The sequence below is a fragment of the Panthera leo genome, chromosome F3 (genome assembly GCF_018350215.1).
Source record: "Panthera leo isolate Ple1 chromosome F3, P.leo_Ple1_pat1.1, whole genome shotgun sequence".
NCBI classification, from domain to species: domain Eukaryota; kingdom Metazoa; phylum Chordata; class Mammalia; order Carnivora; family Felidae; genus Panthera; species Panthera leo.
In genome coordinates this window covers 68,832,399-68,847,483 of record NC_056696.1, presented here as the reverse complement: position 1 = coordinate 68,847,483, position 15,085 = coordinate 68,832,399, and the positions used below count along the sequence as shown (strand labels likewise).

The following is a 15,085-nucleotide window of genomic DNA, read 5'->3' as shown; positions in this document are numbered from 1 at the left end:
CTCGTGGGTTCGAGCCCTGCATCGGGCTGTGTGCTGACGGCTCAGAGCCTGGAGCCTGCTTCTAATTCTGTGTCTCCCCCTCTCTCTGCCCCTCCCCCCCTCTCAAAAATGAATAAACATTAAAAAAATTTTAAAAACATTATTTGCGGGGCGCCTGGGTGGCTCAGTCGGTTAAGCGTCCGACTTCGGCTCAGGTTGTGATCTCACGGCTCGTGAGTTCGAGCCCCGCGTCGGGCTCTGTGCTGACAGCTCAGAGCCTGGAGCCTGTTTCAGATTCTGTGTCTCCCTCTCTCTCTCTGACCCTCCCCCGTTCATGCTCTGTCTCAAAAGTAAATAAACGTTTAAAAAAAAAAAAAAAATGAAAAAAACGTATTTGCTGTGTTGCTTTAATGTGCATCAGGAAAAATCACTAGCACACATCAAACCTTTGGTTTCAAATTAGAATTATGTAAAGACAAATTTGAAAACGAGTAAATATGAAGGAAGAAATAACGTAGGGAGCACAGGAATATGGCAAAAGCCACCAAGTAGCATGCAAGTGACTGAAATTTGGGAATCACCGTCTTAATGGGCCACTTTGATAATCTGCTCTCCTTGTGAAACACTGACTCAGCTGCAGAATCAGTTCTTCTCCTTTGCTACTCAGATCAGAACGTATCTTTGTTCGAAACCCCCGGTGGCATCCCCGTCGCCTACAAACTAAAACTCCACACCTGAGTCCTGCACACGCCTGCCTCTACTGTCTACATCTACCTCTACAGCTACGTCCTTCCTGTCTCTATCTATGCCTCTACTCCTCCGCTGGTCCTTGACCCAAATGCTCAATATTCACTATCCCTCAATCAAATCTGTTTGTCAGGAATCCAATTTTTTAGAACCCGGTAGAAATGAAAAAGCAAGTTTTAGCATGTTTATTAAGTACCTACTATGTGCCTCGTTCTGTGAGTCTCTCCTAACCATCCCACTGGAACCAACCCGTCCCCTCTGAATTCCCACAGTTTGGTATTTGTGGCTAAGCCACAGATCACCTGTAGCTTCATTTATGTTCTCTCCCTACTAGATTCTGGGCAACCTAAAAATGGGGATGGTGCCTCCATCTTTGATTATTTCTGTCCCGCCGTAATTCTTTGTGCCTAAAAGACACCAGTTAAGCGTTAGCTGAATCAATCAATCTCTACCTTAATCCCAAAGGCTGTGTAGCAAGAAAAAATGGTATGAACAGAAAGAAACCTGAATTCAATACAACCGGAAGTTTTAGATTAGGGAAAACCTCTGCCCCGGGCTCTAACTGGCCAAAAGAAAAGCAAGTTTTAAATATATAATCTGCTGAGAAACCGAGGTGCTAAGTGGACGCCACTCAGGTGCTTAGGTAAGTACAGCTGCCTGCTGCACTACCCAGGCTGAGCCATCGCGGCTGTGCAAACTGGAAGAGGAGTCTGCAAAAAGTTGTCGTGTAATTCCACAACGTAAACCAGGAACGGTTTTACTAACAGAAATTTACCATTCTTATGTATGTAATAAACCATTTGAAACATGGATGACTGGTTGTTTAGTTTTCCCAATCGCAACCGTTGATCGCGTCTCATGTCCCACTACCACATGCCGGCAGGCAAACGGCAGTATACCTCGAGTGTTAGAAGGGTTTGAACGAACAAACAGAACGGCTGAAAATTCTATGGATTTCTCTGTGACTTGGGATGACCTAATAAGTCAAGTTTGGTGGTAACACATTTGAGACCATCAGGTGTTCTGAAGATGCACCATGTGAGCCACTGAACAAAGGGCCAAGAAAGCGTATCGGGAGGCACTGGGACCCTATGGGAGGAGGAGGAGGAGCTAACTGAAAAGGATGGGAGCCTCCAAGCAATGGAGGTGAAAGACCTCCCGCGGCCTACACACGCCCCGCCCGGAACCTCTGCTAGCCCACCACTCCGACAGACTCCAATCACTTGAGCTTAAATGTCAAGAAAGAATAGACACACACAAAAGTGGCTTTGATTATATAAGTCAGAGGAGAGAGAGCCTACAATAGCTATTCCCCACATCACACCCCCAAGGCTCCTCCTCAGGGACAGCAGCAGCTTTGTCAGTGACACAAATGCAGGGTGGCAGGAGGCTTCCAGCAGCTTAACATTTTAATTTGGGGGGGGAGTGGGTGGAAGAATACATAAGTTGCTTTGTGCCCCCCCTACATCCTAATGCCTTGGGGACCAGCCAGGCCGACCCAAATGGAATCCAGAGCGAGAGTGGGGCGCTGGGTTCCCCGAGGAAAGGGGGCAGATCCAGAACAGAGCAGAAACGGTGATGGTTATCTGTATGAAAAAGTAAGGAGACTCTAGGTAAGAAGGACTAGCATCAATCACACAGCGATTTGGGAGAAAAGGGAAGAGAAGGCAGTAGGAAGGAGAAAAGACAGCCAGATAGCACAGCCTGAGTCATTTGGCTTCTTCTCAGGGTTAGTAGGACAGATACAAAGAGGTGGATTAGCATCAAGGGTCAGGGGTCCACAGCAAACGGATGAAGTCCCCAGTAACTCTTCTTGGTGCTTTTTACCGCCTGGCTTGCTCTGGGAGTCGGCTTAATTCTTTGCTGAATTTGAGATTTCCAATCATGGGTGTTTCTCCTGAAGTTCAATACCAGGCACAAATTACATACACACAGGAGATCTGAATTTTGTCATGCAATCAACGTTAGGGCCCAAGCCACTGGCTCTCTGGGCCCTACGTTCTTAGTTATCTGATGACATAGTTCTACCTTCAGCGGTGTCCCCTCTGAGAAGACTAAATTTGAGAAGCAAATAGAAAAAAATCATGGATATAATGAAGGGACTATGAACAAAAATATACTTAAAAAAAAAAATCACACATCGATCAGGGTGCTACAACTGATTCAATATTAAATGCCACCCCAGCTTTTGCCAACAAGTAACCAGCACCAATAGTTTAAAGATAGAGTGAAGACCCCCGTTTCCAGAGGATAAAACCAAAGCACACTATGCACAGCCTGGAGCCCCAACCACCCACGAGCCAAGGCCCCAGCCCCGCTCTGCTGTCAGATAGTTACATAGAGGTCATGTCATTGAGGGCGTGGTCCAGCTCCTCGCTAATGGCCTTGTACTTCAGTTTCTGGGCATAGAGCTCATCTGGACAGGCACAGGAACACAGGGAGGAACCAGGGGACAGAGTGAAAGGTATCAGAAGCAAATGAAGAGAGGGAATCATTAGAAATTAGGAGAAGTGTGACCGTGGGTCTAATACCACAGGTTAGGAGGACATCCACCCTGGCGGCCACAACAGGCCATTTTCAGATCCTCTGCCCCCCACCCAGACCACTGGGCTTCTTGCCGCCTCTAGTCCACTGCAGTCAAGGCGGAGAACCCAGGCACGGCAGTGACTAGACGTTCTTGCTACCAAATGCACTCAAGCAGCTACCACTCCCACCCAGCTAATCCAATTGCCAGCAGGGATAACACTTAATTTGATGAAAACAGAGAAAGGAGAAAGCACACATTAAGATCCAGACACTTCTTCTCTATCTACCGATCAAGACCAGTATTCTTGGCCCCTCTGCTCTGCAGGCTGCTCCCCCAAACCCTCCCCAGGTAAGAGAATGGTGTGCCACCCAGAGCTTATGTCAGAGTTCTCAAAGCACGGCGTCCTTTCTCACAGTGCACACGGCCGCCAAAACGTGGGGACAAAGTGCATTTAGAAAGCCCCTCGGACTGGCCAGCTCTGGGACATGGACATCCCACAGCCGTGTCTCTTGGAGAGGTCGCCCGCAGCTGAAGCGATGAACAGGATGGCCGAATGCAGCCGTGGGGTAATACGTGCTCTCACTGCCATCAAAGTATGGCCACCATCTCACCCCAGAGACCACCATTTCAGACCAGCCAATTGGAGGTAAATGCAGCCATGACCAGTCTCCTCCAAGAGAAGGATGCCAATTCCAGAATACTAGATAAAGTCTGACCAAAAGGAAGAGGGTGTATGTGTAAAACTCCAATTCCGGGTCTTGACCCGTTTCACCCAGCTGTGGCACAGGACAGGGCACGGGACGTGTGCCAGGTCCCCGCCGACTCCCTTTGGTGCACGGGGAAGGAGGGAAGCGGTCAACGGGCAAGGTCTTCCTCTGTAGCTCTGATCCCGCTCCCAGGCTCCATACCTTCCAAGTCATCAATCGTCTTCTCCAGCTTGGCCACTGACCTCTCGGCAAACTCAGCACGGGTCTCCGCCTGGGGAAATGGGACAGCAGACGGAGTCAGAGATGAGCAAGAAGAGTTCTGTGTCTCCACCTTCTACTTGCACACCCTTCACAATCACAGCCAGCTCGTCTAAGTCCAAGTTAGGGCCTCATACACCTCTCAATATTTTCATTCCTTCCCTAGAATTCCCTCAGCTCACCTCCTTGAGTTTATCCGTAAGAATCTTTATCTCTTCTTCGTATTTGTCTTCCTTTTGAGAGTACTGTAAGAGAAGTTGGAATGCGAGTTTCAGAGTAGAACGTACTCACACAGACAATCCTACCACCCCATCTGCCACCACATTCCCTCTTCCAGTGAAATCCTCTCAGATTTTAATGTGTGGTTGGCCCGCGAGAAAAGAGCAAGGCCCATTTCTGGACAAGAGATCATTAAAATCCACAAGTCAACATCCTTAAGGCCTTGATACCCTCAAATTAGAATCCTCTGGATTTTTTACCTTTAAAACGGACCTAAGCTTTGACCTTACTCCGATCAACCCAACGAGGTAATTTTTCCTTCCTCCTGCTTGACGAGGAGGTACAGCAACACCCCAAGGCCAGCCACACGGCCGAAACAGTCCCATGTGACACTAAAGACGAGTCCTCTGTCTTGCTCGCTTATTGGGTCTCGGATCTGCTATTTGCTGCCCCCACTGGTCTGCTAGAAAACTTCTGGGGACCCATGACTACTGCTATTTAGCACATCAGTATCAGCCTGAGCAGAACATGACCCCCAAGCACCTGAGACCACGAAGTGATCTGAACTAAAGCAACGAGAGCACACGGGAATTAGCATTAATCCCGGGATATGGATGACGAGGATGCCTCACTAGATTATGTAAGGACTGGGTTTCTCCAGTCTCTCATCAAGGGCAGGGCTGGGTGGGCCCAGGCCCCAGAGCCTGTCACTGTCACAACCAGCCCCTACCTTCTCCGCCTGAGCCTCAAGAGACTTGAGGTTGTTGGTGACATTCTTCAGCTCCTCCTCCAGCTCAGAACACTTACTGTGAATGTTTTACATACCGCAGGAGAGGAAAGGGGAAGAAGGCGAGAATAAAAAAAAAGGGAGAGAGAGACACACAGACGTGAATTGAACCTATATGTAGAGAGAGCTGGAAGGCATACGGGGAAAAGAGAAGTTCCCAGGTCACCTGAGCAAGTGTCAGCCCTCCCTCCCCCGGACCGCAGAGCCTGACAGACGCTGGGCCCTCCTGGGCTAGGACCCAGGATGTCGGACACTAATGAAACACTTGAGAAAAATCACTACAGGAACGAGTCTACCTCGGGTGGAGGTGGGAACATGTGCCCGACCCAAATAGTCCCCCGGATCACCCCAGGGAAGGAGAGACCCTGCGCAGAGGCGTAAGGCAACTAGGAAAGAAGACATGAAAGATGGCAAGTAAGAGGAACAGAATGGAGCATTCCACGGAGAGGTGAGAAGGCACTCAACAAACCAACCAGTGGAGGGGAGGCAGCTGCAAAACAAAGAACAAAAACCAAGCCCAACGAAACCACGCCGTGCACGTAACCTCGCCGGGGGTGGGGGCTAATGTTAGTACCTTTTCTTCAGCAGCACTCAGACACTTCAGGCTCTGGTCCATCAGTCTGATCTGCTCGTCCATCTCCCGGCAACGGCTGTTAGTGACGGTCACGGGGATCGCACAAGCCAGGTTGTGGGGAGGGAGAAAGGTCAAAGAGGACACAGCAAGAAAACAAGCAGCAAAACGAAAAAAAAAATTGTTTTTCAAAAAATGGGAAGACAACACCGCCATGGACATGGTGTGTCATGTCTGGGAGGGGATGGAGAGGAGGCACAGATATATATGCATCAGCACTGACTTGTTACACAAGGCCCAGAAGGTGCCGACGGGGGAGCTCTTCATGTCTGCCCTCGCCCTGAGGCCCCCCCCAGACTGGCCACACGGTACAGAAGAGACAAATCTCAAGCCGGCATGGCCACGGCAGTGTGTCAAGGAGAAGCAGACTTCGGGTGGGAGGACCCTGTAGGGCCTGCCAGGTGACCACTCACCATCTGCTCGTTAGTCCTTATTTTCCCTCAATTTGCAAACTGCCCCTACGAGAAATAACGGAAACTCATCTGGCACCTGTCACTAGTCCAGGGTAAGAAGGGCCCGTAGCCATTCTCAGGGCCTAAAAAAAGCCCACTCTCTAGGCCCTGTTTAACAAGGTGGAAGGAACACTAGTTTATTCACGTTAATGCGCAAGCCAAAGGGGAAGGGACCGAACGGGAGGGCAAGACTGGGGGAGCAAGATACTCACGACTCTGCCAGCTCAGCTCGTTCCTCTGTGCGTTCCAAGTCCCCCTCGATAATCACCAACTTCCGAGCCACCTACAGAAGACCCCGGACGGCCCAGTGAAGCAAAGAGGAAGCCATCTCCCTCCCCCGTGGCTCTTTTCCGAAATCCAAGGACGCTGGGGAGAAGGGGGAAACACGAGGCAGCCCACCTCTTCATACTTGCGGTCCGCCTCTTCCGCAATGTGCTTAGCTTCCTTGAGCTGGATTTCCTGGAGCTCCATCTTTTCTTCGTCTTTTAGGGCTCGGTTCTCAATCACCTTCATGCCTCTGCCAAACGGTAAGGACAGACACGGCCCTGATGGGTCTGCCACCAGCTCCACCCTCAGGGGCCCTGAATGGCACCTTTAGAAGCCGGCCCCTCTCTACCTGCCACCCAAGAACTCCCACAGCTCCCCATCTTAGTTTGTTTTCTTTGAAACCTTTTCAAAAAAATTAGCTTTCTCTTATAAAAAAAATAACACACACTTAAGGGGCGCCCAGGTGGCTCGGTCGGTTAAGCGTCCGACTTCGGCTCAGGTCATGATCTCACAGTTGGTCAGCTGGAGCCCGCATCGGGCTCTGCACTTTCTCTCCCTCTCTCTGCCCCTCACTCACTCGCGCGCTCATTCTCTAAAATAAGTAAGTAAATAGATAAATAAGTGAAAATTGAAATGATAATAATAAGAATATACACTTAATACTCAAGGGTATGGTTTAAGGGCACAATGTAAGCCCTTCCAGTCCTGCTCACCAGAGGAAAACTCTATTCATAAAGTTTCCAGAAATGTTTCACGAAGAGAAAACCCCAACAGAATGACACACTACCCTGTTGTGTACCAGGCCTTCCTCCCTTTCTAGAACTTGCACCCTGCTCTGTAATAGAGCACACACAGCCACGCGACACATTCTCCCAGCAGCACGATGTCAACCTGTGTCCGTCCGACAGGGCATTTTTGATTCTGAAAGCCTTCGTCTGACCCCACGCGTGTCAGCACACACCTTTGTTCTGGTTTACCCCACAGCGGCAAGAAGGCAATTGACTACTTTCAACAAAGGTGAGCTGTGATTTGGTTCCCAACCCTGGGCACACATAAAAATCATCAGACCAACTTTAAAAACATCAACACCCAGGGGGCGCTTGGGGGGCTCAGTAGGTTAAAGCGTCTGCCTTCAGCTCAGGTCATCATCTCACTGTTCGTGCGTTCAAGACCCGCATTGGGCTCTTTGCTGTCTGTGCAGAGCCTGCTTCAGATCCTCTGTCCCCCACCCCCACCCCCCACTGCTTGTGCTCTCTCTCTGTCACTCTCTCTCAATATAAATAAATAAACTTAAAAAAAAAAAAAACAAAAAACAAAAAATCTAAACACCATCACCACCACCCACACCCCTCTCACGATGGGCTCCAACTGAACTGGGGCATAACTCCAGGCACTGCAGTATTTTTAACTCCCCAACGGTCCCCACCCCTCACCCCCATGATTCTGACGGTGCGGCCAAGGTTAAGAAGGCTTATTCAGCACCGATCGCTGGGCTCTATCTCCAGAATTTCGGACTCTTAGATCAGGGGAGGGACTGAGAGTCTGCCTGAATTTTCACCCAGCGCCAGGTGCTGTTGGGCGGGGACCTCACTTGGAGAACCACTGCTTTAGGGGAACTCGTCTCACAAACAAGGCCACGATCCACTAAGTGGAGGCCATCCTGGTGGCCCTCTTTAACAACCATTAGATCAATTTATAGGGTAACACCAATTGCAAAAGGTCACGGAGTCCAGGGAACCCTCACTCTGTCTTGAAGTGAAATGCATTGACCCGAGTGTTGCAGGTCCCTCTGCACCCCATGCCCCACCCCACAGGCTCCCCTACTCACCTCTCGCTCTCGTCAGCGGCTTTCTCGGCTTCCTCCAGTTTCTGCAGGGCAGTGGCCAGGCGCTCCTGGGCCCGGTCCAGCTCCTCTTCTACCAGCTGGATCCTACGGTTCAAGGAGGCCACCTCAGCCTCAGCCTGTGTTTGAATGAGAAATGGACAGAAGTCGGACTGAGATTGGGACTGAGCGCCAAGCAGAAGGCAGGGTCCGACGCGGCAACACCTGTCCCGGCGCAGACGCGGACACCATGCACACACGCCCATCTCCCCCTTTCCCACCAGCCGACTTCGGGGCACTCCACAGGAAGAGCGGTTTAAAACACAGTTCCCTGCCCAGCCCAGTGCCACACAGCACCGCCTCCTTTCTGGACTTGGGTCAAGTTCCTGAGCACACTGGTATCAGGAAAGGTGTCTGGCGAAGGGCTCCTCCCGCCTGAGCTCGGGCGTCCTGCCCTCTCTGCAGTCTGCTTTCGAGTGTCTTGTAAAGTGGAAAAATCAGAAGGAATTCGGATTATCTATTAATGTGCTGAAGTCAAATTGTTAACCCTCCAACGACCTTATTCTAATACACCAGGGGACTCACTAGCCAAGAGAACGTTTTTCAGAATAACGGTCCAGACCAGAACGCAAAAGGATGCAACGCTGGGCTCCCCACCCCACCCCCAATCTCTGCAACCTGCTCCCCACCCCCCACCTTTTCAAAGGTGACACCGAGGAGCTCTTCTAACTAAAACTACCTGCCTGACATACAAAAAGGGGGTGGGGGGGCGGCGCAGAGGAGAATGCTTCCTCCGTGTCCACCCCGACTCCTGCAGATTTCTGAACGGTGACTCCCTTCCACTGCCACGGTCATCCCTCAGCCTCAGCCTCCTCCCGGCTGCTGTCAGTCCTCTCCCTGACTCCAGCCCACACAAAGGCCCGGCCAGAACACAAGCCGCCCCCTGCCTCCTCCTTGGCAGTGGAGTGAGAAACGGGGAAAGGAGGCAGCCTGCGTGTAGATGAACTCCGCTGGCAGAAAAGCCCCCCTGTCATGACTGCCTTTCTCGTCCCTACACCTTTCCTGGTGGCAAGCACACTGACTGCCTCAGCCATGCAAGGACTCCACCTGCTCTGCATGCTACCCAGTTCAGATGCTTATCCAAGTGCTTGGTTAACACGATCTCTCTTCTACAGTCCAGATTGTGCCTGAATTCCATTACCCTGATTTCCTCCTGGCAGTCAGGGGTGGGAGCAGCTACAGAAATAATCTGGGTCACCAGCCCCTATGGGGAGGGATGCAGCCCAAAAGACTCCTGTTAAGAATCAGCTTCTTAACAAAAATTTCCAAATACAAACATGGGAGATTCAAAGTCCTGTAGGGTCTGGAGCTATATAACCACCAACCCACAGAAGAAAAGTCACGAGTCCACACAAGCTGAAGTTACTAAGAACCCGTTTGTCTCTAACTACACTATTCAAAATACCACAAAGACAAGTGTCCCCTGATCCTGTTTCCTCCAGGAAAACAGATGTCTCTTCGGACACATTTCACAAGTCCAAAAAGGTTAAGGACTCAAGATAACAAGGACAAGTCAAGCTATCAGGCAAGGCCAATAAATCACGGCCGGTGCAATGATTTACCCCATCTCCCTCCCTCAAACGCCTAGGACTATAAAAAAGAATTGAACCAGATTTGGAGGAAGCTCATAAAATCTAAGTCTCCATCCAGCTCACCAGTAGTTCCCAAATGGAGAAGATAACAGACTACGGGGGCAGGGTGTACAGTTTCCATGACAACAATCTGGCAGGCAGTTTCTCCCACAAATCAGCAATTACAATAGAATTCTTCGCAAGGCTGAAGAGGGAGGAGAAGGCACCTCTTGGTGCCCTCCTGAGAGCAAGAGCACGCACACACACACTGACACACACTGACGGAGCCTATATCAAATGCAGAACCTGCCACAGGGTGTCCCCACCAAAGCTTCAGAGACCCTGGGCGGGAGGGGGGGGGAAGCCAGTCACTGTTCTCTTTCTGCTCCTCCTACAGAAGATCAGTTCTCTTTACAAAGAAACAGAAGTTTGCAGGATCAAGATCTAGGACTATGTCTAAGGGAATAAGGGAAGACTCTTCCTTCAAGCCAGAACCTACGCACAACACCCATCCCTTCATCCCTTCCGGGTCAATCAAGTCCCGCAAGACACTGGGCGGGACGGACTTCTGCAAACCAGAACAGGAAACATTAAACCTTGTGCTATTCTAATTACCCAAGGGTTAGCACGTCCAGATGTGGTTTTGAACTTTCAGCCCATCCACCTCTGCCCAGCCTGGGGGATAGACTCTGAGGTCTTTCCTTCAGGTAATAACAGGGTCCTCCACATTAGAAGATGGCTGACCACACGGGGCGCCTGGGTGGCTCAGTCGGTTAAGCATCCGACTCCGGCTTAGGTCATGATCTGGCCGTTCGTGGGTTCAAGCCCCACGTCAGGCTCTGGGCAGACGGCTCGGAGCCTGGAGCCTGCTTCGGACTCTGTGTCTCCCTCTCTCTCTGCTCCTCCCCCACTTGCATTCTGTCTTTCTGTCTCTGAAAGGTGAATAAATGTTAGAAGAACAAAAAGAAGAAGGGGGAGGAGGAGGAGGCTGGCCACAGCTTCAGCTGTGAAAAGAGTGTGGCTTAAGAGATTCCCCAGGCGCGCCACACACCTCAAGGCAAGGAAGTGCTAGGGCGCTGGTGCTCGGAGGCAAATCAGGGCCAAGGACAGAAGGGGATTAGCCTAAATCTGGCATTCTGCCACTCTGGGGTTTCTCTTTTTAGACAAAAGCCACAGATGAAATTTTGATCAAAGGAAACCAGTAATGGAAAAGTGAGGCTTGGGCCTGTGAAGAAAGGAGTACTCCGGGGTTCACGGTGTCCACACAAGTGTATCTACCCGGGGTGACACTGTGTCCTTAGGGACTTTAAAGTCACGGGGGGGGGGGGGGGGGGGGGGGGGGGGGAGGTGTGAGGAAGGGAGCAGAGCTATCTGCCACAGAGTAAACAAAGGTGGAGACTCCAGAGCAAAGGGCTGTTTGCCTCGCCCCAGGAGTGTGTGCGCCAACGGGAGGGAAAGAGAAAGGTAATCAGCAGGAAAGTAAACCTAAACCAAAGAAAGGTGATAAAGCCTGTTGCCGGGTCCACCCGACCCAGCAAAAGGAGAGCCACACAACAGGCGTTCCAATCCCCCCAGAGATTGGAAATGGGGAATAGGGCCAAAAGCCTGTTTTTTGTTTTTAAGTTTTGCTTTTATTTATTTTGAGAGAGAGAGAGAGAGAGAGAGAGCTCGCGCACGTGCGTGCACATGAATGGGGGGTGGAGGGTGGGGGGGAGGGAGAGGGAGGGAGACAGAGAATGAAAATGAATCCCAAGAAGGCTCTGGCTGTCAGCATACAGCCCGATGTGGGCCGAAGTCAGACGCTTAACCAACTGAGCCACCCAAACCCAGACGCCCCAAAACCTGCTGTTTTAAAGCTCACTCGCTTCTTCAATAGTGTTTCTCAATTTTTCAGACCAGAAAAAAGGAGGGAAATACCAGAGTAAGTTAGGAGAGAGAGGTATTAAAAACAAATAAGGTGAACTGTATGTAAACTTAAAAATGGTTTAAAACAGGGGCGCCTGGGTGGCGCAGTCGGTTAAGCGTCCGACTTCAGCCAGGTCACGATCTCGCGGTCCGTGAGTTCGAGCCCCACGTCGTGAGTTCGAGCCCCACGTCGGGCTCTGGGCTGATGGCTCGGAGCCTGGAGCCTATTTCCGATTCTGTGTCTCCCTCTCTCTCTGCCCCTCCCCGTTCATGCTCGGTCTCTCTCTGTCCCAAAAATAAATTTAAAAAAATGTTGAAAAAAAAAAAATTTAAAAAAAAAAAAAAATGGTTAAAACAGGGGTGCCTGGGTGGCTCAGTCAGTTAAGCATCCGACTTCGGCTCAGGTCACGATCTCACAGTTTTTAAGTTCGAGCCCCGCGTCAGGCTCTGTGCTGACAGCTCAGAGCTGTTTTGGATTCTATGTCTCCCTCTCTCTCTGACCCTCCCCGGCTCACGCTCTGTCTCTCTCTCTCTCTCAAAAATAAACATTTAAAAAATGGTTAAAATAGTAAATTTTATGTTATGTGTATTGTTATCACCATCAAAAACAAAACAAACAGGTAAGGAAAAATGATGCATTTGAACATTATGTTTACGCCCCCTGTTTAAGTTTAGCAAGAATTGCAAAGGAGGTTCAGAACCGAAAGTATACCTGCCATGATGCTACACTGTGAAAGGTCAGTCTCCAGACTAAAAGCAGAAAAGAAAGGCCGCTCCCAGAACAACTGCAGTCTCAGCTCTGGACTCACCCAGCTTCCCAACAAAGAGCGAAGGGTCACACAAAGCAGCCAGAAAAATAATTAAGTGATGATCCCACTAACAGCCTGAGATACCATCAGGGAGTGCCCAGCTTCCAGCTCCAGAGGAAGGAGGAGGCTGCCGAACCCACACTCCAGAATGCCTGAGAGGGTAACAGGCCAAGCCCAAGCACCCCTCCCTCCTCAGGAGGAGTTCAAAGCTCACCAGAGCAGAAAGCCAAACGGTTAAGCTCCCTCAAGCTGGGGAACAGAAAGAAGAAACTGGTTTCATCAACCTTTAACTATCACCCTACTTCCCCATCTGAAGACTTCCTCACTAGACCTCTACTCAGTAAGCAAATCCGGCAGGCGCTGAGGAAGGAACCGTAAAGAACATCTCGAGCTGCTCACTCCTCTGCCTATCACCTGGAAGACCAGGGGGAAACTGAGGCCAAGTTTTCCTGCGAGGAAGCCGGCCGGGAGGGGGGGGGGGGCGAAGGGGCGTCACCCACCCTAGAACTATCCCCAGGGTGCCCACACTTCAATGCTGAGCCTAACACTCTGCAGCTCAATACACGGGGCCGGTTCTTTAAAAGCCAACCCTGCCTTCTTTAAGGGGATCTAGTCTGCAGAACAAAGGAAACGAGAAGTGTCACTAGCCATAGAGTCACCCAGCCAGTCCATCTCACTTGAATTGATAATTAGAAGCTACTCACACTGGGACACCTGGGTGGCTCAGTCGGTCTCTTGATTTCAGCTCAGGTCATGATCTCACGGTTGGGGAGTTCGAGCCCTACATCGAGCTCCACGCTGACAGTGTGAATCCTGCTTGGGATTCTCCCTCTCTCCCTCTCTGTGCTCCTCACTTGTGGGCACACTCGCTCTCTCTCTCTCTCAAAATAGGTAAAATAAACGTAAAAATATATATAATGAACATGGGGGAAATCCCCTGAGAAAAAGATGACAGAGAAGACAAGACCCCAGCATTTCTACGCCCAGGTAGAAAAACAAGAGCATTCTAGCAATCTCCCACTCTCCCCCCAAAACAGTAATTCTCAGCCACTCCCCAGTGGAGCAGCCAGGGAAAAAAAAACCAAAAACCAAAAACAAAAACAAAACTGACCAGGCAAGAGAACAACAAGGAATACCAATAAACCACAGAAGTTCCTCGTAAGGTCTTCAAATTTTAGCAACACTTACTTTTCTCTCCAGCCTCAAGATTCTCCAAAACCAAGTCAGGAGATCAGTTCCACCCCCTAGCCTGTACCCTAGACCCTGGAAAGTCTTGTGGCTTACTAAAATTACTGGCCCTCCTCTAAGCAGAAAGCAGTTTCGCGAATCACCATTCATTTCATCAACATTTTATGTTCCAACTTCCAGTTCAGCCAATATTATCTTTAATAAAAAGAGACACCGTGGCGGGCAACTGGGAAACAACAGAGTGTCACTAGAGGCTCCTTGGAACTCGTTATTTTGTCTGCACGAACCACACTGCCGAGGTCAACCAGAAACCTTGACAGAAATTGGCACTCAATCTGAGTCTCGGCCACACAAACTGGCTTATCGGCTGCGCTTGGAAGAAGTGTTCTCAGCCGGCTGGGCCTGCACTGATTACACTTCAGCAATCAAGGCCAGAATCCTGCAGAAGTCCCCGCCTTCCAGGTCGTCAGGGCTAGGGCCGGGCGAGTTTTGTTGGCTCGCACATTCGCACTAACATAGTGAGTGAGGTACCAACTCCTCTTGGGCTGCTTCGGGCGGTTGACACAGTGGGTTTAGCAGTTGCCCCCACAAAAGGAAAGAGCCCCAGGCCGGAGGATGGGAGGCGGTGCTGTGGCCTTAACCTCCTCCAGGGAGGGCACCGCGCTTCCTCTCGGCCGACTGCAGCCTCATTTCCTGAGCTGGAGGAGGGAGCGGAAAGGCTGCCAGCAGGCCAGGCCGGGGGCTTTCCGGCGGTTCCCACCCCCACCCCCACCCCCGCACAGTAAGCCGGCCCTGCCCCTCCCAGGCCAGAGCGGCACCCACCTACTCTCCCCCCTTGGGCCGGAAACCTCTAACGAGAGCGAATTCCCCCCCCCCCACCCCACCCTTCACCGAGGAGTGGGGGAGGGAGAGGCCGCTGAGCCCCTCCCCTGGCCGCGCCAGCCTCCGAAGGACTGAATGAATGAGCGGGGAGACAGGAGGAGGAGGAGAACCACTTTCCAGGCCCCGCGAGGCTCAGTTCCTTCAAAGGTCAAGCCGGCTCACCCGAGCGCCCAGTTCCCCCTTCGTCCGCCTCTGGTCCAGCCGCGGGTGAGCCCCACCCATCCGCCGGGCTCCAACCTCATCTCCGAGTCAGCCGGCGCCCGCGGCCCGCGCT

The 15,085-nt window shown here is 51.1% G+C and overlaps 1 protein-coding gene across 14 annotated transcripts in view; it reads right to left on the bottom strand.

Annotated features, from left to right (window-relative positions):
• TPM3 (tropomyosin 3) overlaps positions 1–15,085 on the bottom strand; it is a 28,345-nt gene that overhangs the window by 7,562 nt on the left and 5,698 nt on the right. For 4 of the 14 annotated variants that reach the window (XM_042925422.1, XM_042925421.1, XM_042925424.1 and 1 more), the window contains 6 exons: positions 8,403–8,536; positions 6,707–6,824; positions 6,520–6,590; positions 5,168–5,243; positions 4,401–4,463; positions 4,162–4,231 (listed from right to left, as the gene is read on the bottom strand). In XM_042925422.1, the coding sequence (XP_042781356.1) occupies positions 4,162–4,231; positions 4,401–4,463; positions 5,168–5,243; positions 6,520–6,590; positions 6,707–6,824; positions 8,403–8,536 (532 nt within the window). Of the gene's footprint in view, positions 1–334; positions 2,313–2,552; positions 3,143–4,161; positions 4,232–4,400; positions 4,464–5,167; positions 5,244–5,798; positions 5,875–6,519; positions 6,591–6,706; positions 6,825–8,402; positions 8,537–14,973; positions 14,996–15,085 lie in introns of those variants that run through there. The other 10 variants (XM_042925412.1, XM_042925415.1, XM_042925425.1 and 7 more) reach the window with 6 other exon arrangements.